The sequence below is a fragment of the Chanodichthys erythropterus genome, chromosome 6 (assembly GCF_024489055.1).
Source record: "Chanodichthys erythropterus isolate Z2021 chromosome 6, ASM2448905v1, whole genome shotgun sequence".
Lineage (NCBI taxonomy): Eukaryota > Metazoa > Chordata > Actinopteri > Cypriniformes > Xenocyprididae > Chanodichthys > Chanodichthys erythropterus.
The window spans coordinates 13,558,510-13,586,232 of NC_090226.1; the positions used below are offsets into that span (position 1 = coordinate 13,558,510).

Sequence of the window (27,723 nt, forward strand, 5' to 3'; positions counted from 1 at the left end):
CAGGAGAATATGAACAAAGACAGTAGCTCAAGTGTTTGTTGCTCGTGTTTAAAGGGGCAGGCCAGGCGGAGGGACTGTGAATGCTGAAGGTGGGTCAGTAGAGCAGACTGTTGCCGCTGCTGCTGATGTCGCTGGTCGACAAACAGCAAGTCTTCCTTTGCGATAGATGTTTGTCAGGTGAACAAAGCCTGCAAATTTGCTTTTGTATTGTTTTGAACACATCCTAGAGTCATCAACTCGAAAGGAAATCGGTCATGAAGAATTTGGCTGTTCCTTTGAGCGCTCGAGCGCTTTTCTTGGCTCAACGTGAGTATCTGATTTACCTGTATCAAGTAAAAAGTTACTGAAGTTGTTCTTTAAGTTTTATTTTTGTTCTTTTTAGATTGAATGCTGATGTTATAATGGATAAATGCTTGTCTGTTACGTATTTAAACAGACATCTATAAACGTATAGCCTAATTTTGGATTATAGAGTTTGTTAGGTAAGATATGTAGCTACAAGAAACTTGTCAAGTCACTCTCCCCTCACCTGAGTGTGTATATCTTTTCATATCTCTTGAGAGTCATTGTACATGTTTGTGAATATTCTCTTCTGTTTAAACGTTTTATAATGTCATGTAATGGGTTTTCAGTCTGTATTTTGCACTGTTGAGACCCAGACCCAAATGCTAAAACCAGCTGGCGCAGATAACTTCAAACCTGTGTCCAAGACTGATAACTTTGTTTTGAACTAACCCAAAGAAAAGTTTATGCTCCCATTAAAGCAAAGTTGTATAACTTGAACATCAAAAGTTGACCAAATAAAAAAAGCAAAGGAACTGGACATTCTGTGGAATAAATCCCAGATGTGGCATGGAATTTTATTTAGTTCGGAGGGGAATTTGGGTGGTGGGGATGAGATGTTTAACCATGATGACTGATGATTCACCAAGAGCCGAAGCTTATTCTTTTGGAGGTCTCTGCACTGAAAACAAAATGAATCAAGAAAATTCCCCTTACCTAACACATTGGACCAAGAATTGCACGTTTAGAACTCAAGAGTGACTCAAGGTGATTCACTTGACATAAACAGTAAAGACACAAGGTATAATTTAAAGCAAGTAAAGACGTACTGCTCTATCACAGATCGAGTCAGTATTGTAAACTTATGATTAACCAATTTTGGTGAGTTAAGACTGGCCCCATTGGCAGATCTTTTTTTCTTTCCCCAATTAGAGCTTGATGTTTCATGGTCGGTAAACTAACCCTTGTATGGAATGGAGCTGTCTTTGCCTCCATATTAACTTCTAAAAGGATTCAAGCCTGCTGGATGCTCCCTACACTGACTAACTAAAGTAAAATACTTACTATATTCTCTATCTTAAACATTCTTGACATGTTATTATAGTTTTTATTTTGAGTGGAAAATCCCATAACATTAAGATTCTGCACACCCGGTCTGTAAGAAAAAAAAAAGTTTAATATTTTAAACAAACCTTGGCTATAAGTCTTTTAAATATACCCAGGCCTGACAAACAACACTGCTCAGAGTTTTCTACTAGGCTGAGAATGAGATTGAGAACATTGGCATGATTTACTGTAAAATTCTTAAAGGGAAAGTTCACCCCAAAATGAAAATTGTCATTGTTTACTCATTCTCATGTCCAATCCTGCTTGACTTTTTTCTGTGAAACACAAAAGAAGATATTTTTAAGAGATCCCAGTGTTTTTTTTTTTTTCTTAGTGGGGTCCTGTGTTGTTTGGACTTGAACATTATTTAAAATATTCTTCTGTTCCACAGAAGAAAGAAAAGTCACACAGGTTTGGAACAACATGAGAGTGAGCAAATGGCACAGAATTGTAATTTTTGGGTGAACTATCCCTTTAATTTGAATAAAGAACGTAATATGAGAAAGATATAGAAAGTGAGATGCAGTTTTGTAGGTTCACAGTCTCGTGTGCAGGTGTAGCTTTGCCCACAGCACGTTAGTGTGAATATGAGTGTGCGTGTGTGAATGAAATACGCATATATGAGTATACGGACAAGCCTCTGCGTTTCCTCAGTGCTTCCTCAGCAGATTCCAAACCCTTGACCCTCTCCCTCCTCCTCCTCCTCTGCCTTTCGCTCTGATGTTTGTGGTTCCTCTGGCTTCTAACACATCCTTATTACTGCCTTTCTATTGCCCTCAGGATTTGCTGTATATTCTCAAAAGTATTTATTTTTTTCTGATTTGACACAAAATCATTATGACATGCAACAACCCTCAAAGACCATACGAAGTTGAAATCCTATGTGAAAAGAAGTATTACTGTGAATTATTTCTATATTGTAGAAGTCTTTAAAAGGTTTTATATTTTGTGCTGGCTTTCAGAAGAACTGCCTCTTGTACAGACAGTGACAGATGACTATTCCAGTAGTTAAGTCATCTGAATGCAGTAACAGCTGTTAAAGACAGCTGTGCAAAAATTACTACTTCTCTAATTTTTTTAATGAAATGCTGTGTTTAACAATGTTGTGAAACATTCTACAGGTTGTCTGTTTGTGGTTGTTTTGTACTGTATGTTTTAAGCGTGTGGGTCATGAGAGTGGAATTTAAAAAACAAGTAAACTAACCCATTTTTAGATAAATCTCTTATATTTCCAGCATGCTGAAAAAGGAAGCACAGAAAATGTTACCACTTAATGACTAAGGGAGTGGTTGGATTGTCCCAGACCCTCTTAATGCAAGAGATTCTGGGACTGTACAACCACTCCCTTAGTCATAAAGTTCATAAAATGAAAATTCTGTCCTTATTTACTCACCTCATGTTGTTTAAAAAAAGTTTATTAAAAGCAGTCCATGCAATTTGTGTACGATATTCCAAATCTTCTGAAGCCTTACGATAACTGTGAAACATGCATGTGAGACATTATTCCCTGATAAGGTGTGTTCACACCATATAATTACCATAACGATTCTGAACTGTAAAAATCCTTCATATTCTTGTAGAACATGTAAACTCGTAATCTGAGAGCTATAACTTAAAACTTTAAAGGGTTGGTTCACACAAAAAATGAAATTTCTGTCATTAATTACTCACCTTCATGTCATTCCACACCTGTAAGACCTTTGTTCATCATATATTAAGTTATTCTTGCTGAAATCCGAGAGATTTATGACTCTTCCATAAACAGCAATTTAACCACCGCTTTCAAGGTTTCCAGAAAGGTACTAAAGACATTGTTAAAACAGTCGGCGTGACTGCAGTGGTTCAACCTTAAATTTATGAAGCGACGAGAATACTTTTTGTGCGCAAAAACAAAACAAAAATAATACAAAAAGTACACAAAACACAGAAAGTACTCTCATCGCTTCATAAAATTAAGGTTGAACCACTGTAGTCACGTGGACTATTTTAACAATGTATTTAGTACCTTTCTGGACCTTGAAAGTGGTGGTTAAATTGCTGTCTGTGGAGGAGTCAGACAGCTCTTGGATTTCATCAAAAATATCTTAATTTGAGTTCCGAGGATGAACGAAGGTCTTACAGGTGTGGCATGACACGAGGGTGTGTAATTAATGACAGAAATTTCATTTTTGGGTGAACTAACCCTTTAAGGTGTGTTCGACCTGAAGCGGTGCTGTGCAGACAGATCGGTGTATGACATCAAAGTAATCTTCCAATCCAGTGAGCTGTTAACTGCTGATTCAGTGATTCATGTGATAAATCTGATTTGACAAGTTATTTGTCAAACTGAATAAAGAAATGAACTGAAAAAGGAAATCAGAAAAAGGAATTTGTTATTAACACTTACAGTAAGATTCTATTTGTTAACATTGGTTATCTACATTAGTTAACACACTCTAAAAACTAATTCATGGGACCTTTAGTCATTACTTAAATATATATTGTTGTGAAATAAAAAATCAAGTTCTGAAATGCTGTTCGACTTTTTACTTGTAATTGTTGTTTTATTGAGCTTGGATGACACACATTATGCCTATTGATTCGATATACTATCATGTCATAGTTTAACATTTTCAGTATTTAAGTTCTGTTAATGCAAAATACATTCTGATGACGTGTAAACTTGTTTCATTGTTTTGAGTTGTATGAACACTTCTTTTAACTGGGCTGGGATTTATATTTCCCATCATGCTTTGCCCATGGCACTTGAAAGGGAGAGTAAATGCTAAAATTAAGTGTTATATAATGTTTTTTGCACAAGATTAATGGTAAGGGAGATTTAGCAGTAATTAGGGTTTTGTTATGCTAATTTAGAAGAGTTAATGTGTTAATGTGGGTTTTGGGAGAGTTACCATCATGGTGATAGGCGGTGCTTGGTAAGGTCATGTTACTTAGAAATGCAGTTTTATTGTGTCCAAAAAGTGTCTTCATCTTACTTAAAACATTATGTTGGATCTACTTAAATAGTTGCATTCATGTTGACAATTATTATGTTCATGTTACTTAGAAATGTGTTTTTATTATGGAAAAAAACATCTTCACCTTACTTAAAACATTATGTTGGATCAACTCAAAATATTGCTTTGAATTAATGTAATTCTCCCAACTGGCTTAAGTTAAAAATTCTAGTGGAAAACGTTAACATATTTATTTATTTATTTTTGTTGAACCAATGTTTTATTTTTTAGAGTGCATGAACTAACAATGAAAACTATATCTAAATTAATCTTAATGTTAATTTCAACATTTACTCCTACATTATTAAAATCAAAAGTTGTATTTGTTGATATTTAATGAATCCGAGTAGATATGAATAAACAATGACAGTTGAATTAACTAATGTTAACAAAGATGAATTATTACTGTAACAAATGTATTGCTCATTGTTAATTTATGCACTAATGGGACCTTATTGTAAAGTGTTACCAATTTGTTTATGAATCAGACATTGTTACTTCTCTCATGAACATGTCAAATAAAGCGAATGTCTGTGTTTTGTTTTTGGGTAAACTATTCCTTTAAGGTTGGTTTGAACTTCAGCTTGACAAAATTTTCAGTGACTGCAATAATACAGGCTTAGGTAATATTTGTTGAATGTTTTATTAGCCGTGAGAGTGTTTTGACTCTTCTTGCAGACGTAAGAAGAGGTGTTTATTTCTGAGGGTTACAGACTCATACAAACATCCATAAATAGTCCTTTCAGACATAAGTGATGCAAATTCAAAATATTGGTGATACTTGTTTTTACTTTTGCAAATTCAAAATATTGGTGATACTTGTAACAAAGAGCAAACAGGGAAATTTACATGGCTTGGCTCTTTATGCATTCCTCCATCTCTTTGTGTATTACTGAATCTTTCCTATATTAGACCTATTGTTTTCTTGTGCTATTTTCATGGTCCATGGTCCGTTATAAAACACCCAGCCTGTCAGATTAACAGTGTTGCTCAAGCGCCTGCTGATTTTTTCAGAGCTAATAGTCTAAATGACAATTTTTGAAAACAGTGATAATATCTCTGATCTTTACCTAGTGGGATGAAATTCATGAGGTGGCCTAGATCAGCACACTGTATTTAATCAAAACTAATTTTTCTGTTTGCTTATTTTACAGTTCTGGCTTCATTCCTCTTCAGCCCTGGTAAGTGCATAACTCGAACCATACAACTATAAAACTTTAAACAAATGTGTTTTGAGCATCTTACATAATGTCATAATGATACAAAAATATACACTACTGTTCAAAAGTTAAAGGTCAGTAAGATTTTTTTTTTTTTTTAAAGAAATTTATATTTCTATTTTGCAAAGATGCATTAAACTGATTAAAAGTGACAGTAAAGATTGTAAACATTGTTATAATAGATTTCCATTCTTTTGAACTTTGTTCATCAAAGAATCCTGAAAAAAAATGTATCAGAATACATAGATAGATAATAGATAATAAGAATGATTCTTGAGCAGCAAATAAGCATGTTAGAATGAGTTCTGAAGGATCATGTGACACTGAAGACTAGAGTAATGATGCTGAAAATTCAGCTTTACCGTCACAAGAATAAATTACATTTAAATATAGAAAGACTTACTTTAGACTTACTTTTGACTTATTTCTTACTTCAAAAAACTTACAAAAGCATTCAAAAATCTTACTGACCCAAAATGTTTGAACAGTAGTGTTTTTACAGGACTGAGAATGCTGCAACTTCTAGTTTACTGGTGTTGTAGCAACAAATGGTTTATAACAACAGCACTGCTCCATATACTTTAAGTAATCACATATGATAGTGTTTTTATATCATTAGACCTAATCTGTTTTTGGGAAACCTGCCCTTTGTCTCTCAGCGCTAGGCCAAAGTGATGGCAGTAGCGTAGTGGTTGCCATGTACAATATCAGCGCCCCCCAAGGATCACAGGCGATATTGCAGTGTCACAGTCAGCGCATGGTATGGACCCAAGACCGCATAAAGGACCGCCAACGGGTAGTGCACTGGGATTTACTTCGTAGTGGCCCGAACCATGCAATGGAACGTGTTTTAGACATGTTTTCTGCTGGAGACCAGCGCATCTACAATGGTTACAACCAGGGACGCGTTAGCATGCCCAGGACTGCTTTTAAGGATGGTAACTTCTCATTGGTAATCAAAGGTGAGAAACTTTTGGGCAACACAAACGTTACTTGATAATATTATCACAGTTAATCAATCTCTCTATATGTATGTCCATTTAGAACACTAGCAACTTTGTAACAACCATGAGAACACTTTAGCAGCCACCTAGCTATATAACTTTCAGTCCCTTAAAACTGCTCAAATATTCAAACTACATAAGGCCTATTTAACTTCCACACTTCAAACTAACCTTCAAACTTCCAGGCAAAGACCCAATGTAAATTTCTAGATAAATTAGTGCATTTTGTCTCGGTTCCATCATATAGATGTTGCAATGAGTGACAAAGGGATCTACTCCTGTAACCTGCATCATCATTACTGCCACCTGTATGAGTCGATCAAAGTTCAGCTCAATGTCACCAAATCAGGTTGGTAAATTCACTTCATATTTCAGAGTTTTTTGTATGGCTATTCTTGGCATTTAACCTGCCTCTTGATCAAACGGTTCAAGTTCATGCCAAATAAGGAGCTGTCTGCAGATTGAAGAATGGAAAGAATGTGAAGACCATTTGAAAAGAAAATTTTGCCCTCTCCTGTTCATCTCTATTCACCAACTTTTAAAAAATATTTAAACGATAAATTGCATATATATCTGCATTTGCATTTTATTATTTAAATGCATAATATATATATCTAATACAGTATTATTGTAAATTAATTAAAATAACTAATAATATATATATTTTACAACAAAACTTATTCATGTGATGACAAAGCAGAATTTTTTATTTGCTGCTCAAGAAACATTTCTTATTATTATCAAAGTTGAAAACAGTTTTTTCCTGGGATTCTTTAATGGATAGAAGGTAAAAAAGAAGAACATTTAACACATGTAAATGTATTACTGTCCTTTTGATCAATTTTATAGAAGTATTATTAATTTCTTATAATAACTTTTTTTGTGATCAACATTTAATTGTCTTTTAGGTATTACAAGATAACATCCATTAAAACAAATTGGGGGAGGGGGCAACAGACATATTATCAATAACTTAACAGTCTGAAAAAAGAGGTTATTTTATATAATCATTCCTTTATATAATCCAATATGTTAGAAGAAAAACTTTGCCAAGCATCAATGGTACCAGGTTTAACCTTATTAAGCTGTTATACATTCACAACTCACTATTTTAAGGAGGCCAATATGTCTTTGTGCACATGCGCGGTGTAAACCAGTTCTGTATATTTTTATAATAACTTTTGACAAGTAATTATATTTAAATACTCGTATGCGTGCTACATATTCATCCAGTTGTGTTTTTCTCCCAGCACGTAAGGAGAGGCGGTTCTGGGACGGTCAGAAGGCTGTGTATGTGGTTCTGGTGGGCAGCACGGTGGTTCTCCCTTGCGTTAACCGCCGGCCCATCTGGACAGAGGGCAACAGTCAGGAGGACCAACAACAGGTGGTGCACTGGGATCGTCAACCTCCAGGGGTTCGACACGACCGTGCTGATCGACTCATTGACCTGTACGCTTCTGGTGAGAGGCGTCACTACGGGCCGCTGTTCGTTCAACAAAAGATGAATATTTCTGCCACAGCATTCTCGCAGGGAGACTTTTCTCTGATCATCTCAGACATCCAGCTCCTAGATCAGGGGCTATACTCCTGTCATCTCCACCATCACTACTGCGGCCTGCACGAGAGACGCATCTTCCAGCTTTCCGTGACCCCTCCGGTCCCTCAGATCCCTCAGGAACCCACAGATGAACCTCACTATCTTCCCAATGAAGATCCAAGTAAGAGAAACACACACTTTTTACTTCATAAGAAACTGCTAGTAAAAGAACGGGCAGTTTTGTACACACCTGCTCTTTCTTTATTACTACTTTCAAAATGTTAGAATTATGATATGGTAAGGGAATTACAATACCGTTTGGGGTCAGTAAGATTTTAAGTTATTTTTAAATAATTCACTTGTGCTCACCCGGGCTGCATTTATTTCTTCAAAAATATAGTAAAAACAGTAAGGTGGTGAAATATTATTACATTTTTTTTCTATCGTAATATATCTTTCTGAAATCATTCTAATATGTTGATTTGCTGTTCAAAAAGCATTTATTATTATTATTATCAATTTTGAACAGTTGCTTCATATTTTTGTGGAAACCATAATACATTTTTTTTTCAGGATTGAATATAAAGTTCAAAAGGTCAGCATTTATTTGAAATAGAAATATTTTGTAACATTTATAAATGTCTTTACTGCCAGTTTTTGATAATTTAATACACCCTTGCTAAAACTGTTCATTTATTAAAAATAAAATCTTACTGACCCCAAACTTTTGAACAGTAATGTCTAATAAAATCATGAGAATCAAGAGCTCATTCATGAGAAGCATAAATTCAGTCAGGTTTGCTCAAACATTAACTCCCCAGTAGTGTTGTCACGATACCAAAATTTTGACTTCGATACGATACCCAACTTCAGTATCACGATACCGATACTTAAACGATACTATGGCAAAAACCTAAAACAGTAGGAAAAGTAAATAAATAACATATGACAGAACTGTGGCTAGTGGTTTCCCAAAGTAACTAGCCACTCAGCATTTTTATTGGCCACAATTTTGATGTTGGTAAATTACATTTTATATGATTAAAGCTGACTTTTTTATGCTTAAATTACTTTGAGTCATTTTACTTGATTTAGAAGATTTAAAACACTTTCAAACTTTTAAATGCAGACTGACCACCCAAATCAAGATTACATTTTATATCAGCTGGTATGTACAGGTGGGCAAGAGGTGGACAATGTATGAGCATGAGCTAGTATGAGAACAAGTTATTTGTGTTATGCTATATAAAAGAACAAAGAAGCAAATTACAAAAACAGTAGTAAATTAAAAATAATCTTTTTTCAGATACACTAGGTTTATTTAACATATTTAACAGCTTTTGTTGTTTGATTAACATTAATGATGGACAGGCCTATTTAATTGGGCTGCTGAATGCATGGACGTAACTGACAAATATCCAGTTATTACCCACCTGTTTACGTCCACTTAAGCCATAACCGACTGTATTCACGCGAGATACTCCACATGATGGACATTTAGACATCTGTGTGCACGTGTATTTGACTATTCAGACGCGAGGAAAACTGATCGCGCGCGCGACAGACAGAGAGAGAGAGAGAGAGAGAGAGAGAGAGAGAGAGAGAGAGAGAGAGCGCACGCGAGAGAGCGCTTCTGTTGTGTGTCATTCAGCGCAATTCCGCCTATCCCTCCTTCACTAACTGCATGTAAATAACGAATTGTGTGATTGGATTGTAATTTTGTGCTACGACGATCTTCGACGACCATTTGGCTGTAAACTTAAATTATATTCAACTCGCCAAAGTGGCTAGTGGGAGTGGCTGTCATCAAGCCCTGCATGTAAGTGTTTTGACAGTGAGAATATTGATTACTGTAAATAATTAGAGCAATGTTATTAAAGCATAAATTGGTTTAATATAATTGTATAGTCCCTTCACATATTTGTTTTTTAAAATTAATTTTATTTTAGCAACCAGATATCACTTATTAGACTCAATAATACACCTCTTTGCGGATGTCTGCTTGCATGAGTAATATAAATAACACTCATTTAATTTTTGAGAGCATAAACATAACGCTGGTATCACATTCACTAACCTGTCGCTCTTTAAATTCTCTGTACAAATCGGGATGTTTGGCAAGTTGGATGCTCCCTTCGCTTGCGTTATTTTGTAACGTATTTTGCAGACGGGCTTTGTGGTGTCCGTGGGCTTGCCCTGACTGTCGGCAATGTAAGCAAAATAATGCCATATTTTGCTTTGTGCATCTGCGGTTGCGCAGTTGACAGGAATAAACACGCACTCAATGTGCCTCAGAAGCAGCGCGCTGCACACACACTGCTCCCTGCTGTCGCACATTAGGAAATACAGCTGGCACTCAAAGTACCGGTACTAATAAAATGAAGAACCGTACCGTTTCTAAAAGCAGGGTATCGCGATACCTTTCTAGTATCGGTATATCGTGCAACACTACTCCCCAGCCAACATTTCATTAGAGCTGGGACAATACATTGATTCTTGATTTGCGATACAAAGAATCTGTAGCGATTCTGATATTTTCCGATGTATTGCGATTCTCTCTCAAATCCGAGCTTAGTTTTTAACAGCAGATGCCACTGCATTCTTTAGAAACACCCGTACTCTGCCGGCTCCCAGTTCATTTACACACACCACTTAAACCTAAAATAATCATTTCAAGTTCGAAAAGGTTGAAGCGAATTACAAGGGTGTTTGCATTGGGCTGTTTACATTAATTTCACTTCATAAAAGCATTCTGAGCTGAGGTGCAAATATATTTAACCACAATCGCTGACCAGCACTCTTCTTCGTGAGCATTTGAGTGTGTGGTTAAAAACCAAAGTCCCTTTAAGACAAGTCATTTCACTCGGTGGCCATCTTTGAAACGCCTCTTGGGCATCATGCAGCTCCAAAGCTGTTTGCTAAGCTTTCGATTAAATTTCCTATTTGAAATCACCAATGAAATCTGACAACAACTGTCTCATAATTTTTTTTCCAAACGCTCGAATAATGACAAAAAAACCCTGTATTTTTATGCTGGATCAAGCTAATGCGCATGCGCACACCTAAATGCGCGTCTCTTGTGCCTCATTTCGGAGGCGCGCGTCTGACTGTTTCTATAGAAACCGGTGCTTCTAACGGCCGCTGCAGTGACGCGATGACTTTACCAGTCGGCGATTGGCTCTTATTTAGAAGGCGGGACTTATGGTGCGTTCAAGTCATGTCGGAAAGATCGTATTTACGAGCAGAACTGACATGAATGCCACCACAATGTCGTAAATACCAGTGGGAAGCTCGTAATTTTCTTTAAGCTCCGATCTGTACGAGTTGGGGGCGTGTCAGTCAGAAACATGGCGAAATACCACAATATTACAGGTATTTAGCAGTGAATTGTCAGGCTTTTCTATTTACAACAAAGTAAGCTGATTCCCAGCAAAAAATACAATAGCATCACAATATAAAAATGTAATATGCAACAATAAAGTTTACAACAGCTTCATACATTAATTAAAAAACATAAAAAAGCAACATACAACTAATGTACATTATTTGCTCTACATTTTCTAGAAGCAGAAGTGTTGTTATTTTGTGTAATTAATTTGGAGAAGGCACACCGCCATCATACTCCGACGAAAGTGACTTGAACGCACCTACCGTCGTACACACGATTTCCCACCTCGTAAATACGAACTTCCCAGGAAGACTTGAACGCACCATTATTCCGCCATATTGCGTGTTACACTTTCTCCCATTCAAAACAATACGAGTGACATGTCTTGTGTTATTCTATAGGATTTGTTAAAAACTAGCCTAGAGCACCATCCTCTATGAAAACTAAGCTCAGAATCTATTCAAGAGAGAAAATATAAGGATCGATCCAGATTCATTGTATCGCAAATCGAAAATAGATGTATTGTTCCAGCCCTACATTTCATGGTGGGGCCAATGTAAGTGTGATATGGGCTTGAAATATGGGCTAGGGCTGGGCGATGTATCGAATGCTTTTGTCACGCGCATTTCTTCAGTAAAGCCGGTTCCCTGATTACCGCTAAATCGCCATCACCTGCTTTCAAATGAAGTGGCATTTAATAAACAGAGCCGTAGTTCACTGATAAGACACGCAATATCGCGTTCAATATCGATATGTATCGCCGTCGATATTGAACGCGATATTGCGTGTCTTATCAGTGAACTACGGCTCTGTCTATTAAATGCCGCTTCATTTGAAAGCAGGTGATGGCGATTTAGCGGCAATCAGGGAACCGGCTTTACTGAAGAAATGCGCGTGACAAAAGCATTCGATACATCGCCCAGCCCTAATATGGGCCCTACACAGGTTTATCCACGGGTTCCGTGTCGGCCCTCTGAATTAGCCCCAGTATAGCAAACCCATTTAGGGCCCATGCTGAGGCTAATTCAGATAGGGTCTACATGGAACGACTATGTTTACATCACGTCTATACTGGCCCCACCATTAAATGTTGGCTACGGCTAGTCATGTATTGTCTCATATACAGGGCCGGATTATCCATAGACGGGCACCAGCCAATAGGGTGGCACCAAGTGATTAAGATAATTTTTTTTTTTTAAATCATGTTTTGTATATATTTAGCTGGAAAGATACGAATACAAAATTAACACTTAATGATACAATATATACAGAGAGAATATAAAGAGCCTTGCCCCTTTGATCGCGAAAGTGGAAGTGTCCAGTTTGCGGTCGCATCGCGGTAGAGATCCGCGGGACCCAACGCAACAGAGTGCGGCGCGGGACAAGATTTGTTGGGCGTGGGTGGTGAGACACTACGCGGGTTGCGGGAGAATCAAATGATTCCTGCGGGAAGCGGGTGGGCGGGAGCGGGACTGAAAAATCCGTCCCATCCGAATTTTCGGTCCTACATCGCGGTGCCCCCGCGTTCCCATTTCTGTGCATGCCGTTGCATGGAGGACACCAGGTTTATTCTTGCCTATTTATTGGGAAAATCTTATTAAAACCAAAATTATAGGCCTATGTGGTGTCCCATGCACTGACAAACATATAAAACATTCACAGTGCTATCTAGGTAGTCCGGTCACGGTTGGCTGACGATTCTGTTATTTCGGTCAAATGCAGGCAAATTTCTCTGTGTATAAAACATACAATACGCTTCAAATGATTACACATATATGTAAATGTTCATGTACAGTTTATTTTACCTAGGAAGCTCGTATTTATGATCATTCCAATGGCTCGTGAAGGCAGAATTAACGATTTTGCATGCACAAATTCTAGAAAAAAGATTTTCTGCTTATAAGGATTATTTACCATTATTTACCATTATTTCTCGGCACTTCAAATGTGGTCACCCTAGGGCACTACACTGTAGCTGCGTTCCATTCGACAGGGTCCCTATGAAGTGTTCACTGCTCCCTACTCCCTGAGCACGGTATATCAGTTGAAGTGGACTTCGCTGACAATAATCGTTCATTTGGAACATCCTGCAAATGTCATCAAAGAAAGTCGACAGTGTCGCGGAGATTGATGACATAAATAAATAAATAGATATTTTAATTTACTTTCGCATTTAAAATCGACTCTTAACAGATTTGAAGCTGTAACTGTCATGCCATATGAAAATAAATTCTCATTTGGTTAACTGTATAAATGTATTCTTAATCCATGGTCTCATGCGCTTTCTTTTCCACGTGCAGCCGCATAACACTCCTGGGGTAACGGTAAATAAAATAAAATTAAATAAATGATAGAGCCTTAGCTGCTTTTCAACACTTTTACATTGTCATGCCTATTCATACAATAAAATATACAAATGTAACACTCATCACCATAACCATTCATACTTTCGTTCGTATAAAATGTATGAATACTCAAAACCAGAGAGCCGTTAAACTCTTTCAACGGCTCTGCTTCATCGTAGTTCTGAATGTTGACGTGGTGCGCAATGACAGTTGGGTAATTTTACCTCTCTACTTCCTGTGAAGTGATGTATCGATGTTCCCTTATTCCCTATGCCGTTCGCAGTGCCCTTCGAATGTAACATGTTCACTCCCTTCGGAATGGAATCTCACTTAAGATGGCGAAATACCGTGTGAAGTCCACTTCGCAGTCCACTTACGGTCGAATGGAACGCACCTTGTGTTAATCCGGGCCTGCTCATATAGTCTCACAGCACACATGGGATTTTCCAGAATTATCCTAATTTATCACACAGAATAGTTGCAGCTGTCAGGAGTTTTTGATTGTTGTTTGGCTTGTTATGTCTTGTTAGCACCACAGATTCCAGTAAATATTTTTCTTGTGAATGCATGTCTGTAGTTCGTAAAGGGTGTTTGAAATGGTTGTCAGTGGACTTGGCACACAACTCACAAGTTGCATGAGAGTGCAGGCCACTTAAACAGCAGAGCGTCCATTTTGGAGCATCTTCAGCATGTTCCCGAATATACCTTTCCAACTCAGAGCCCCGGGCTAGGGAGTTCTCCTTATTTAATTTGCCTTTCTTTCTCTGTTGATGTTCTTGGTTTTGTCATTTGCTTGTATTTACAAGAGAAAGAGGTGGGGGTTGATGCTCATTACTGGTTTATTCAACGCTTGTTTTACAGAACAGTTTTGCTTTACTTGAACCAAAGAAAAACACTCACCACCCTTTTATTTCTTCTAAATTGAATCTGTATTTACTAAATGATAAACATACATTCATGAGAAAGAAAAGAGAAGGAGAAATAGGGTAGATGTAATCACAAGGCATGAACTCAAACAAAGAGTCATGACCTAAAACAGTCTGAGGTAAGTCTGAAGATCTGGTTACCCTGCTGTCTGGGTTTCCACATTCACCTTCATTAAAATGCAGCAGTTCTCCTTTTAAAGCTTATTCCTCTTTTGCTTCAGGCATGCTTCTTTTTCTCCGTTTTTTTTTTTCTTTTTTCACTTGCATTCCACTGCCGTTCCCTCTCCCACTGTCACAGCCCGCTCTCAGTTTGAGTTCTGCTCTGGTTCAGATCATTCGATAGCCATATGTTTTTTCCTTTGAGGTACTGCCAGGCAGACAGGAGCAAAGTAGGATGAGAAAGTGCTTTTTTTTATTTGCATAAGACAGGAGGTAGGTGATGTGAACTGGGAGATAAAAAAAATGGAAGGAAATAAATAATATGCAGAGAGGAACCGATTGACAAATTTAAGTGACAAGGATAGTTGGGGAAAAGAAGGGTGGGGATTCTGGAGAAAAAAAGCCCTAATAAGAGAATGTGGGAAAGTCATTTTCTAGGGTTTAGTAATACTGTAGACCTTAGACTACACAAACCTCAGTGGAATTTTGTGGATAATCACAGACTTTTGGGCAAGAAAAAAAAAAGAGCTAAACACTTTCTGCACTGCTGAATTCATCATTAACAACTAAATATTTCTGCATGGCTTCTTTGGGCATCTGCAGTGATTGAAAATTGTGCTGTTTTGATTTGCTTTGATTTTGAGTTGTTTGACTTGGCTCTCTTCCTTGACTTAAAGGGACAGTTTTGCCATCATTAATCACCCTTGTGTCATTTTAAACCATTGTGACTTTATTTTTATTTTTTTATTTTTTATGGAACACAACATTAAAGCTTTACAGATAGAAACATTAAAGATGCAAAAGCACTATAAAATATAATAAAATGTTTCAAACAACTTTAATCCAGGTATTATGAAGCTGTATGATAGCTTTTGTTTTTGAACACACCAAAATTGTAGTCATTATTCACTGAAAAACAGCTCACTGAAAAGAAATCTCCTTTGCATATTTGTGAAATGAGTAGCAATGACCGCTGAATAAGTCTTTTGATTTATTCTTTTGAGTCATTCTTTTGATTATCTTTTGATTATAAGTCCCCCTGTAGTCTATAATTTTATCCCTTAAAACTCATCTTTGATCACCAAAATGTCATTATATTTAAACGTTTTTTCCTCTGAAAAAAATCTTTCTGCCTTAAAATAGCTTGAATGTAACTCTACACCCTTGCTTCATTTAGTATACTCCAATATGCTAATTAGCCCTGCCTCCACTCACTCACACGAGCTCAGAGATCCACTCGTTCAACGCTGTGATAGTTAATGATAAGCTAAATACTGCCGGCACGTTGATGTGATTGGTTACAAGGTATTTTGTGACGTAAGAAACACCAGCGATTTTAAACCACATTTTTGAAGCTTTCTTTACATCAAAAGACAAAATACTCAGCAATGGCATTGACTTTGCACATGGTTTGTCTTAAAGGATTAGTTCACTTTAAAATAAAAATTTCCTGATAATTTACTCACCCCATGTCATCCAAGATGTTCATGTCTTTCTTTATTCAGTCAAAAAGAAATTAAGGTTTTTGATGAAAACATACCAGGATTTTCCTCCATATAGTGGACTTCAATGGAGCCCAAATGGTTGAAGGTCAAAAGTTTCAGTGCAGCTTCAAATCATTCTTCACAATCCCAGACAAGGAATCGGGGTCTTATCTAGAGAAACCATCGCTCATTTTGTAAAAAAAACAAAAACAAAAACATTTTTAACAATAAATGCTCATCTTGAACTAGTTCTCTTCTTCTCTATAAGAATTCCGGCAGTGTAGACACTGATAAGTGTATTACTGCCCTCCACAGGTTAAAGTTTGAACTAATTGTTATATACTTGCACTACAATATTGTATATGACAATTTAGTTCTAACTTTGACCTGTGGATGGCAGTAATACACTTAGCAGTGTCTACACTGCTGGAATTCAAATAGATAAGAAGAGAGCTAGTTCAAGATGAGCATTTATGGTTAAAATGTATAAAATTTGAAAACTTTTTTTAGAAAATGAGCAATGGTTTCTCTAGATAAGATCCTTATTTCTCGTCTGGGATCGCTGTAAACTGTAATTTTGAAATTCAACCATTTGGGCTCCATTGAAGTTCACGATATGGAAAAAAATCCTGGAATGTTTTCATCAAAAACCTTAATTTCTTTTTGACTGAAGAAAGAAATTCATGAACATCTTGGATGACATGGGGGGTGAGTAAATTATCAGGAAATTTTAATTTGAAAGTGAACTAATCCTTTAAAGCATAATAAAAACGTCACATAGATACAGTGCTCAGCGTAAATGAGTACACCCCCTTTGAAAAGTAACATTTTAAACAACATCTCAATGAACACAAAAATAATTTCCAAAATGTTGACAAGACTAAGTGTTATATAACATCTGTTTAACTTATAACATGAAAGTAAGGTTAATAATATAACTTACTATAATATAACAAAATTTTCAGTTTTACTCAAATTAGGATGATGCAAAAATGAGTACACCCCACTGAAAGTCTCTGGAGCAAAGCTAAATTTTAGACTACAAATGTCTAATTTAACAAGAATTCAAGCACAGGTGAGTCTAATTATTCATTACACAGGTGTCCAGCAGACAGTTGACTATAAAAAGGGTGTTAAAACCCCTTCCCATTTCATGCTGTCAGCAATGGCACCACATGGAAGAGAAATGTCACAAGACCTGAGAAAGAAAATAATTTCTTTACACCAGAAAGGTGAATGCTACAAGAAGATCAGCAAAGCTTTAGATATCAGTCAGAATACTGTAGCATAACTGGTACAAAAATTTTAAAAAGATGGAACTGTAACCACCTCACAGAGACGTCCAGGTCATCCACGGAAGTTAACACCTCGACAGGAGCGTCTTCTGATGAGAAGGGTTGAAGAAAATCGGCATGCAAGTTCACTGCAGTTATCTAAAGAAGTAGAAAGCCAAACTGGGGTGACTACTTCCCATGACACAATACGGCGTACACTGCAATGGCAATGGCATGCATTTGTGCCGTCCATGAAACAAACCTTACCTAAAGCCCAGGCACAAAAAAGCCTGCCTAGAGTTTTCCAGGGCCCATGCTGACAAAGATGAAGACTACTGTGACTCTATACTCTGGAGTGATGAGACCAGGATAAATGTTTTAGGAACTGATGGCTTCAAAACTGTATGGCGTCGCAAAGGTGAGGAATACAAAGAAAAATGCATGGTGCCTACAGTGAAACATGGTGGTGGCAGTGTCCTAATGTGGGGCTGCATGAGTGCTGCTGGTGTCGTGGAGCTACATTTCATTGATGGCATCATGAATTCACAGATGTAATGCTCTATACTGAAAGAGAAGATACCATCACTCCCAGCCCTTGGTTGTCATGCACTTTTCCAACATGACAATGATCCTAAAAACACGTCTAAGGCCACTGTTGGATTTCTGAAGAAGAACGGGGTGAAAGTGATTCAGTGGCTCCTGATCTGAACCCAATCGAACACCTATGGGGAATTCTGAAGACACAAGTTGAGTGTCACTCTCCATCCAGCATCCAGTCTCTAAAAGAGGTCATTCTTGAAGAATGGAAAAAGATAGATGTTGCAAAATGTCACCAACTTGTTCATTTCATGCCTAGAAGACTTGGTGCTGTCATTAAAAATCATGGAGGCCATAAAAAGTACTAGATGTAGTAGTTTTTGTTGTGTGATGTACTCATCTTTGCATCTCCCAAATTTGAATAAAACTGAAAAATGTGTAATTAAGTTATATTATTAACCTTACTTTCATGTTCTATGTTAAACAGATGTTATATTAAACTTAGTCTTGTCAACATTTTGGAAATTGTTTTTGTATTCATTGAGATATTGTTTAAAATGTTACTTTTTTTGAAAGCGGGTGTACTCATTTATGCTGAGCACTGTATAGACAACATTAAAAACTTGACTTTCACCACAGGAGGATTTGAATGAATCGGGAATTATTCATTCATGAGTTGTCAGGTTCAAATGATCCAGTTGCAGTGGTTAACAGCTCTGGAGGGGAATCAGTGAAAAGTGACTCAAAGCAGAAGCAGTAAACAAATCACGTGATGCTTTTAATGATGATCAAATGTTCTTTTTCGGCTAAACAATTCCTTTAAAGCATTAGATTTCCACGATACACACTTATCTGTGTTTTGCTGTTCTCAAGTGTGCGGCCTGTTTACAAATGTCAGTCTGTTCAACTTCCAAGTCTTTTTTTGGTGGCTTCTTTTTGTGGTTTGACATATTTATCTGCCTTTTTTCCTTCTTCTGTTTTTTAAAATTTCTCTCAGTTTCTCTTGCCTGTGTTATGCTCTCTCTCTCTCACTTCTCACTTCATAGTCTTCTCCTTTTTTCTTCTCCTTTCTCTGGTTTTAGCCTCTGTCTCCAACCTTTTTGGAGTTTTTTTGGACAGCGTCTTGTTTATCTGCAGGAAAAGGGAAGTTTGCTTCATCTGTAAAGCATCTGGCCAGCTGTAGCAAGAGCTCATTATTTGACAGTGAGCTATAAGGAGGAGACTGTTGTGGATTTAGGTCAGCCCACCCTCAACATCCCCTCATTCCCCCTTCAACCTTCCCTCAACCCTTTCTTAAGCCAATAGAAATGCCTTGCCTTTGTCTTATCCAAGCATGAAGAAAAAGACAACTGTCTGGATCCAGCACAGCCATTACATAAAATGATTTCCTTTTTAGACTTTCCATAATTCTGTTTATCCTCTTATAGTTCAGCTGTTTTAAACCAGGTGGTTCCAATCATGGCAATCACTCGCTTAAAGCTTTGACGAGGATCTGGTATATCAATAATTGTTTAAAAGTTGCAAGGTTTGAGCTTATTGATTGTTCCTTTATGGTCTTAAAAGCAGGACAAGACAAGTCCCAGTGGAAGTCCTGTTCTGGATTGTTTGGCCCATAAATGCTCAGCTTTCATCATGAGCCCAAACTCAACATCATAAACATGGCTGTTCTTGAACACATCTGTTCATGCACTGTCAGGAAATGGTAAAGACTGCTTCTCCTTTGTGGTTTACCAGAGGTAAAAAATACAGAAATGAATGTATTTCTAAATTTTTTTAATTGCCATTTCAGTAAAAATGCTTTTCATTAAGGGCACAACAGTGCAATGTTGTGACAAAACACACTATATTGCTGTTGACTGCCAGTAACCGGTCATATCCGTCTTTTTTATGAGGTCTTGTGAAAATCAAGGGTAGAAGATCCTTCAGCTGTTACTGATTACAGTAATCTACCCTAAGATATTAGCCTGTGTTCCCCTCAGTGCTGTAGCTTCAGACATACACATTAAGAGTTTAAGATTGAGATTACAGGGCAGAAAGGTAGCAGTTTTTACAGGTAACAGTTACTTAATGGGTATGTTTTAAGCAGTAGTAGGCAGAATTAGCTTGTTCTCACAGAGAGTGGGTGGTACATTAGAAAGATTACATTTTAAATGTCTGTATTTGAGGGTATTACAATATTGCCAATATTATTGTTTGAATTTTTGGTTACACTTTATTTTAAGGTGTCTTTGTTAAACTGTAATCATACATTTAAGTACTGTGTATGTAATATAGCTACATGTACTTACTGTGGGGTTAGCATTAGGGTTGGTTTGGTTTAGGGTTAGTTACATGTAATTATGCATTACTATGTTAACTAAATGTAACATATGTAACTAAAATAAAGTGGGGTTTTTTTTTTCATGGTAATAATTTGTTTATTTACACTGCTTTTCAAAAGTTTGGGGTTTAAGTCTCTTATGCTCACCAAGGCTGCATTTATTTGTTTAAAAATACAGTAAAAGTAGTAATATTGTGAAATATTATCACAATTTAAAGCTGCAGTAGGGAGTTTTTAGAAAACGTTGACTTAGCCTGAAAATTTGAACAAGCACAACTCACAGGTCACTCCCCCTTGCTCTCTGCTGCGCTATACAGCCCTCCCTCCTCAGCTCCTCCCCCATCACAAAGGAGCCTGAACCGGCTTCTCCGGTTATCTCTGTATGTATATTTTAGCCAAGAATAAAACAAAATTTGTTATTAAACCACTCTGGCTCTTTTAGTTTTATTTAAAGAAACAAACAAAAACATATTAATAGCCTCAGACAACGAGAGATTAATTATCTGCAATGTCTGCTTATATTTATAACAAAACGAAATATTAAACAACCCTGCCTCTTTTCGTTTACATTTCAAACATATTAAATGTAATACTATTTGTGCATACTCTGATTATCTTCACTGTAATGAAATGAAATAGGCTTTAACATAAAACACAACCTTCTCTTTTTGTTAAATGTCAGTTTTAATGTTCAATAATTTAGCCATTATAAAAAGGTATAAAAATATACAAAAAGAAATAAAGCAAACAATTCAGTCAAGCGTACAAAATCAGCGCTTTAGTATGATACAAAAGTTAAATAGCCATATATAAATTTATGAAATGTCACGTTGCCCTCAGCCAAAACGGAGCCAGCGGCAAACGTCAGAAGGATTAGCCGAGGGAAGGCTGCTCTCGGCTGGGCACATGAGCGCTGAGCGTCCGGTGATCGCCTGGATCTCAAAACTCCGACAATGTCAGATCAAATTTTCAGAAAGGCACTATCTTTATCAATTAACCAATAATTTGAGCTTTAGACCACCACATTCTCGCCTGAAAAAATCTTAAAACTGCATATCATGACTTAATAGAGCCCGATCACACGAAAATGCGTATCAATAGTACGAGTTTGTAATCTCGTAGAATATATACGCCAAAATGAGTTTTTCGCGTGCATATGATTCGCACTTTATGGGGTATTATACGTACGAAACTGGATTGTTTGTCCGCCATAAGCAAAGCTGCTGCACACCGGTAATCTTGAATTTGAACGCCTGTACACGCTGTGCACTGTGGCTGTGCATGACAGGAGTTTGATCAGCGCACACGAGCTTGATTGACACTGCTAAGACACTCCTCCTGACTCTGATTGGTTGGTTCTTACCGGGAGCGGTGTATTTCTGCAAATGGCAATAGGACCACTGGGAGGAGCCAGAGGAGCTTGATTTTTTCACAGATTATCTGTCTCATATTCTACTGTCAGGACATAATGACAGGTTTAACAAATATGTAAAAAATACATTTTTACAAAAGTTACCTACTGCAGCTTTAAAATAACTTTTCTATTTCAATATAGTTTAAAATGTAATTTTATATATATATATATAATATATATATATATATATATATATATATATAATATATATATAAATAATATTATCATGAAAAAAGCTTAACAACAACGTCATAGCAATAAGATCTCAAGAAGCAAGAATATCTCTCTGATTTTCAGCCATGGCTCTTTTGCAAGGTCCAAACATAATAGAAGTCTCTTGAGTGATTTTCCACATCTCATAATATTTCTTTTCTAAGAACTATGATGTCATATTTAGTCATCTTCTGTCGTCATTTTAGGCTGCGTGTCTTTATTATGTCTGTATTATAGATGAAGTGGTGCAACTTTAGCTTATTTATGAAATTTTTCTGTGGAAGCAAAATGTCACTCAGTAAAATAAACCACATAGTACCTCCCCATTTCCCCCCATTCCTCCCTCTGTTTTCCACCACTCTTCTTATTTAAATCCATGTTTTACTGCCAGGAAAAAAAAAGTGAATCTCATTCTGGCTGAAAAACACGTGGCAGTTTCCGGTCTTTCTCACCGAATTTTGACTACAGTTAAAATAAACAAATTTTGCTTAAATCGAAGTATTTACAGTTGCATATTTGATATTTTTTCCAAAGCCACTTAGAATGCATTAAAGGTATACATTTATCTCTGTGTGTATATTTTCTGAGAATCTGTGCCAACACAATGCTCTGCACTTCAGCAATGCACTCTCTCACCTCCAACATCTGTTTAGCCCTATTGCCATCTGTACTGATTCTTCAGTTCTCTTCAGTTGACATGTTGTAGATATCCCTATGAATCCAGCTCCAATGAGTATCTAGAAACTTTGTTTTATAATAAACAAATAATTTAAAAGTATATTTCTTTGTTGTTGTTTTGGAGTTTGGTATTTCAGTTATTTTTCTCTGAAAAAATAATTCTGTTTCATAGCAGGTTAATCATTATTTTTGTCATAATGTTGTAGTATTTATTTTATGTAGAATAGTTAATATAGCATCCATTCTGTATAATCTAATCCGGAGCCGAATAAAGAATAAATAGTTCCGGAGCTTGGATGATAATGGTCTCATTTTTTTAAGGCATGAAGTCAGAATATAATAATATATCTCATGCTGAAGTGTCCTTTTTTACATAAAAATACTCTGTACTTCCATAAGCTACTTTCATAAACCTCTGTAAGCAGCTTAAGCTTTGTAGTAACATAGGGCCCTCTGCTGGTTACTGAAAATGACAAAAAGGATCAAATTCAAGGCCAAACTCTTCTTGATAATTTTCTCTTTTAGACACCAATATGGTGGAAGTGCCGCCACATGTCATCAACGTCATCTTGCCAGAGCAAAGGAGTCACTTCCTGCAGCAGCTAGGCTACATCCTGGCAACTCTCCTCCTACTAGCCCTTATTGTGCTGGCTATCATTCTCCTCACACGTCACCGGAAAAGACAAGGTTTTTCTGTCCTTTTATTGGTCACTTCCATCTGTCGTTTTGCATTTTATCTCTCTTATTTGTCTTTATTTGTATATACAATATAATGTAACCATGGTGAAAATGGCTCCTTTGTTGCAGCTGAAAAGTCTTTTAACCACACACAGTTATATATATATATATATATATATATATATATATATATATATATATATATATATATATATATATATATATATATATATATATATATATATATATATATATATATATATATATATATATATATATATATATATATATATATATATATATATCTATATCTATATATATATATATATATATATATATATATATATGTAGGCAATATGTGACGTTTGTATGCTCAGATATGATTTATGCTGCACTTGATTTCATATTTGCAGCTAATTTGGTTTTTATAAAATGTAGGCCAAGATTTTGATCCACGTAAAGTCGAAAGCCCACCACTACCGACGGTGACGTATGTGTGAGTACCCACTGATGTTAAAATGCCATCTGTGAACATTCAGCATCAGCTCTCATGCTTAAAGCATCAACTGTCCTGGTGTGTCATACATCTAGGGGCCACACATCATGTGTTAGGAAAGAATGTGAGCGAAGCACCCCAGAGGTGAAGTCAAGCAACCAGGAGGAGACAAAGTTGGGTGAGTTTACATCAGATTTCCTCTCAAAATGTTGCACCACCTTTAAAAAAAAGACTTAGATAAATGCATTTCTGTTTGTTTCCTCAGACTACAAGAACAATCTTCTGAAGGAAGCTGAAATGACCAAACTTTGCTCCCCAAAAGCCATTGACCTGGACAGAGGTAAAATTGACCTGATTATGATTATTTTTCTGACATTTGTCATTGTCTGAGAGAGGTTGACAGGCCTAATGTATGATTCACATTGAAAAATAAACCACAAAGTGCATAGAGACAACTGGACACCAGACAACTAGTTATCAAATGCAGTTCCATTCATACAACACCTTATACTAGAGTTCACAAGTTTAGATAAAAAAGATCAAATTGCATTAAATTGATTTTTACTGTCGATTGTTAGCCCTTTCTGTTCATCAAAGAATTCTTTATTTATCATGTTTTCCACAATAATATTAAGCAGTGCAACCATTCTCAACTGTGATACTGATAAATAACAAGCAATGTTTCAAAATTAGAGCTTTAAATTGGATTGATATTTACAAGCATATTAAAATGATTTCTGATCATGTGACACTGAAGACTGGAGTAATGGCTGCCAAATATAAAACTTTGCCATCAGAGGAATAAATTACATTTTAAAATATATAAAATTAGAAAGTTAAATTAAAATTTTTTACGGAAGAGGATTAGGGCCAAGTTTTTGAAAAACTGCCAGTTTTTCGAATAAAAAAGTCAAAATACTACATTGAGAATAAACTCATTAAATTTCAAGAAAAAAATCATTATATTTTGAGAAAAAAAGTAGAAATAAAATATTGAGAATAAACTCATTACTTTTTGAGAATAAAGTAGTGATTCAAGAAAAAAATGTTTAATTTTCATAAAATGTCAAGAATAAACACACATTCAATTATTACTGCCATGATTAATTGTCATGAAAATGTACTTTATTATTAGTTGTTGTAGCTGGGAAGTAAATCAGTACCATATTGTGGTTTCCCCGAAATTCACACCTTCTCTATCTTCTTTCTCTGCAGAGATGGAGAAGCCATCTTGGAAATAAGAGGTACATGGCCACTGGCTGGTCCAGGGGCAGATTTGGAAATCTGGAATTCATGGAAGAAGAATGAAATGTGGAGAGGCTACAATATGGCAAGAAAATAAGAGAAAAGAAGGAGAGAAGGGCACAGTTGTATCATTTTTTTCTGACTCAAGATCCTCCACCTTTTTTGGCTCTTGTGAAGCTTTGCAGGAAACACCAGAGTCTCACCAGCAGTATGCAGCCATATTTTGGACAACTGATATATCAGACTAATTGCAAACAACTGTTTCAGAGCACTAAAATGACAAGCAAAAAGCTTAAAAAAATGCAAGAATATAGTCTGCATTTTTTACTGAATTTGCCCAATGCTGCCACACACTCTGTGAGTGAGAAGTAAACACACCCAGAATAATGTGTCCTGAGTGTCAAAATGTTTATATTGTTGTGAGATTTGGGCAATGTAAGGTTTAGGAAGAAGGAGGAAGAACCTTCTTACTCATTGTGGAATCGAAAAACATAGAACAGTTTTTACTTTTAACTGATTTAGTAATTAAATCAGTTGTATGGCCGCAAATATTGCAGAAGCTATCGGTACATCACAAAATGCATTTTTATTCTTTGCTCACATTTTTTCAGCTTCTCAATAGGTTTAAGCTGTGCTTTCTGAAAGCTACAAATCATAAAGCTAGCATTCTTTTATGCAGACACCTGAATACCTTTACTTTTTTATATGAACAGCATGATTATTAAAAGGTCAATTTTTGTTCTTAATGAAATCATACTTGGTCAAGTATATTTTGCTTATATTGTTGATTATAGACAGTTTAGGCAAAAAAATTCATATTGTAAGTCTTCATAATATTTGAGACCCATTTAAATCAGTATGTTTTCTCGTTTTGATATTCTTTTCCTTTTACTAACTGTTACCACAAAAAACTACATTCCCCTTAATGTATAACATTTGCTATCAAAATCATCTGTATTCTGTCGTCTAGTCTGTTATCACCTTTTTCATGTTATCATTTGTATATTTTCATGTTTACCTTTTCTCGTGTTACAAACCTTACTAATTGTTTTTTCAGTTTATTTGAATATTCTGGCATTTAATGTATAACTTTCATCCATACTGCTTTATGCTAACCAGCAGCTTTGAAGTCATTTGCAGCAAACAATTAAGTGTGAAACTGATGCTAATGCATCAAGGTACTTGTACAACAAGAAAATAATTTAATTTTAACAATTATTAAAGGTACACAATGTAACTTTTGTTTAGATGGATTTGTTTAGACAGTTTAGATGGAAAGAAATGCCAAGTCGATGTTGATTCTTGTTTTATTACGAGCTCTGTCGCATCTTTTTGCCAACGTTTTTTTTAAACTGTTGATTCCCTGGAGGTTGGAGATTTAGCGTGCTCCCTGTCAACCTTTCTCGCTCGTTGTAACAGCTAACCCATGTCGCCCTTGCACCATACATGCGTCAGAGTAGCCAGAGCAACTTTTCTCTATGTACGAATATGACGAGTCACACACGGGCGAGTGACGTATGTACGCAATTTCCCGCAAAAACCATCCTGACATGTCTAAAATATAACACTTATAATAGGCTTACCATAGGGAATCAGGATAATTCAAAAACATGTTTTGGAAGAAGGATTGATGATGTATTTTTGAGCATAAAATGTTGCAGTGTACCTTTAATATGGCTATACATGTCAATACATAATAGCAAACATTTGTTTTCTCGTTTGCTCATATCAGTGTTACTCAATGTGTACAGCTATATCTTAACAGATTACTAAGGTGAAGCTATGAAGCAATGCTTATGCCCTTTATGATGACTAAATGACACTGAGTCACCCTTTTACTTTCCTTAAAGACTCCAAATATGAATGTGTTAATACCACATAATGATTGAGGTTCCAAGGGGAATTTGCTGGGTAGACTACAGTGCTTTGGTACATGATGCCACATAATGGATACTTGATTATTCCCATCCTGAAGCAGTTTATATTATTGATGATTTAATTTTCCAGTTCACTGCCAATGTTCTCTCATTCAAAGCAGAATAAAATGAACACAATTTAACCTCTGGATGATCTTTTGCATGTGCTGGTACTGTAGAACATTTCTGATGCTGGACATGATGCTCAAATAAAATCTCAAATAGGCTAATTGAGGTTTTTGATACTGGAAATCATTGATACAGCCACTTGCTTATTCATGATTAAAACAAAAAACAAAATGCAGGAATGGTTTGATGAACTGCACTATAGGATAATAGATTGCTGCAATGTTTTGACAGACATTTCTTGTCATTTTACCCCGAGTCATAACAGTGCTGTCAAAACAATTAACTCAGCCATCAAAACAGATTTTAAACTTGCCATACTTACTCTTGCTCCACAAAATGTCCACATTGTTTTTTACTAGATAAAATTATAAACAA

The 27,723-nt window shown here is 36.2% G+C and overlaps 1 protein-coding gene across 1 annotated transcript; it reads left to right on the forward strand.

Moving 5' to 3' along the window:
* The first annotated feature begins 64 nt into the window (after nucleotides 1-64).
* Nucleotides 65-27,723, forward strand: mxra8a (matrix-remodelling associated 8a). The gene is made up of 10 exons (XM_067388152.1): nucleotides 65-306; nucleotides 5,540-5,566; nucleotides 6,265-6,567; nucleotides 6,857-6,958; nucleotides 7,860-8,327; nucleotides 23,410-23,571; nucleotides 24,001-24,058; nucleotides 24,154-24,236; nucleotides 24,324-24,398; nucleotides 25,274-27,723. Exons 1-10 carry the CDS (start codon nucleotides 255-257, stop codon nucleotides 25,297-25,299), a joined length of 1,356 nt encoding a protein of 451 aa, XP_067244253.1. The 5' UTR covers nucleotides 65-254; the 3' UTR covers nucleotides 25,300-27,723.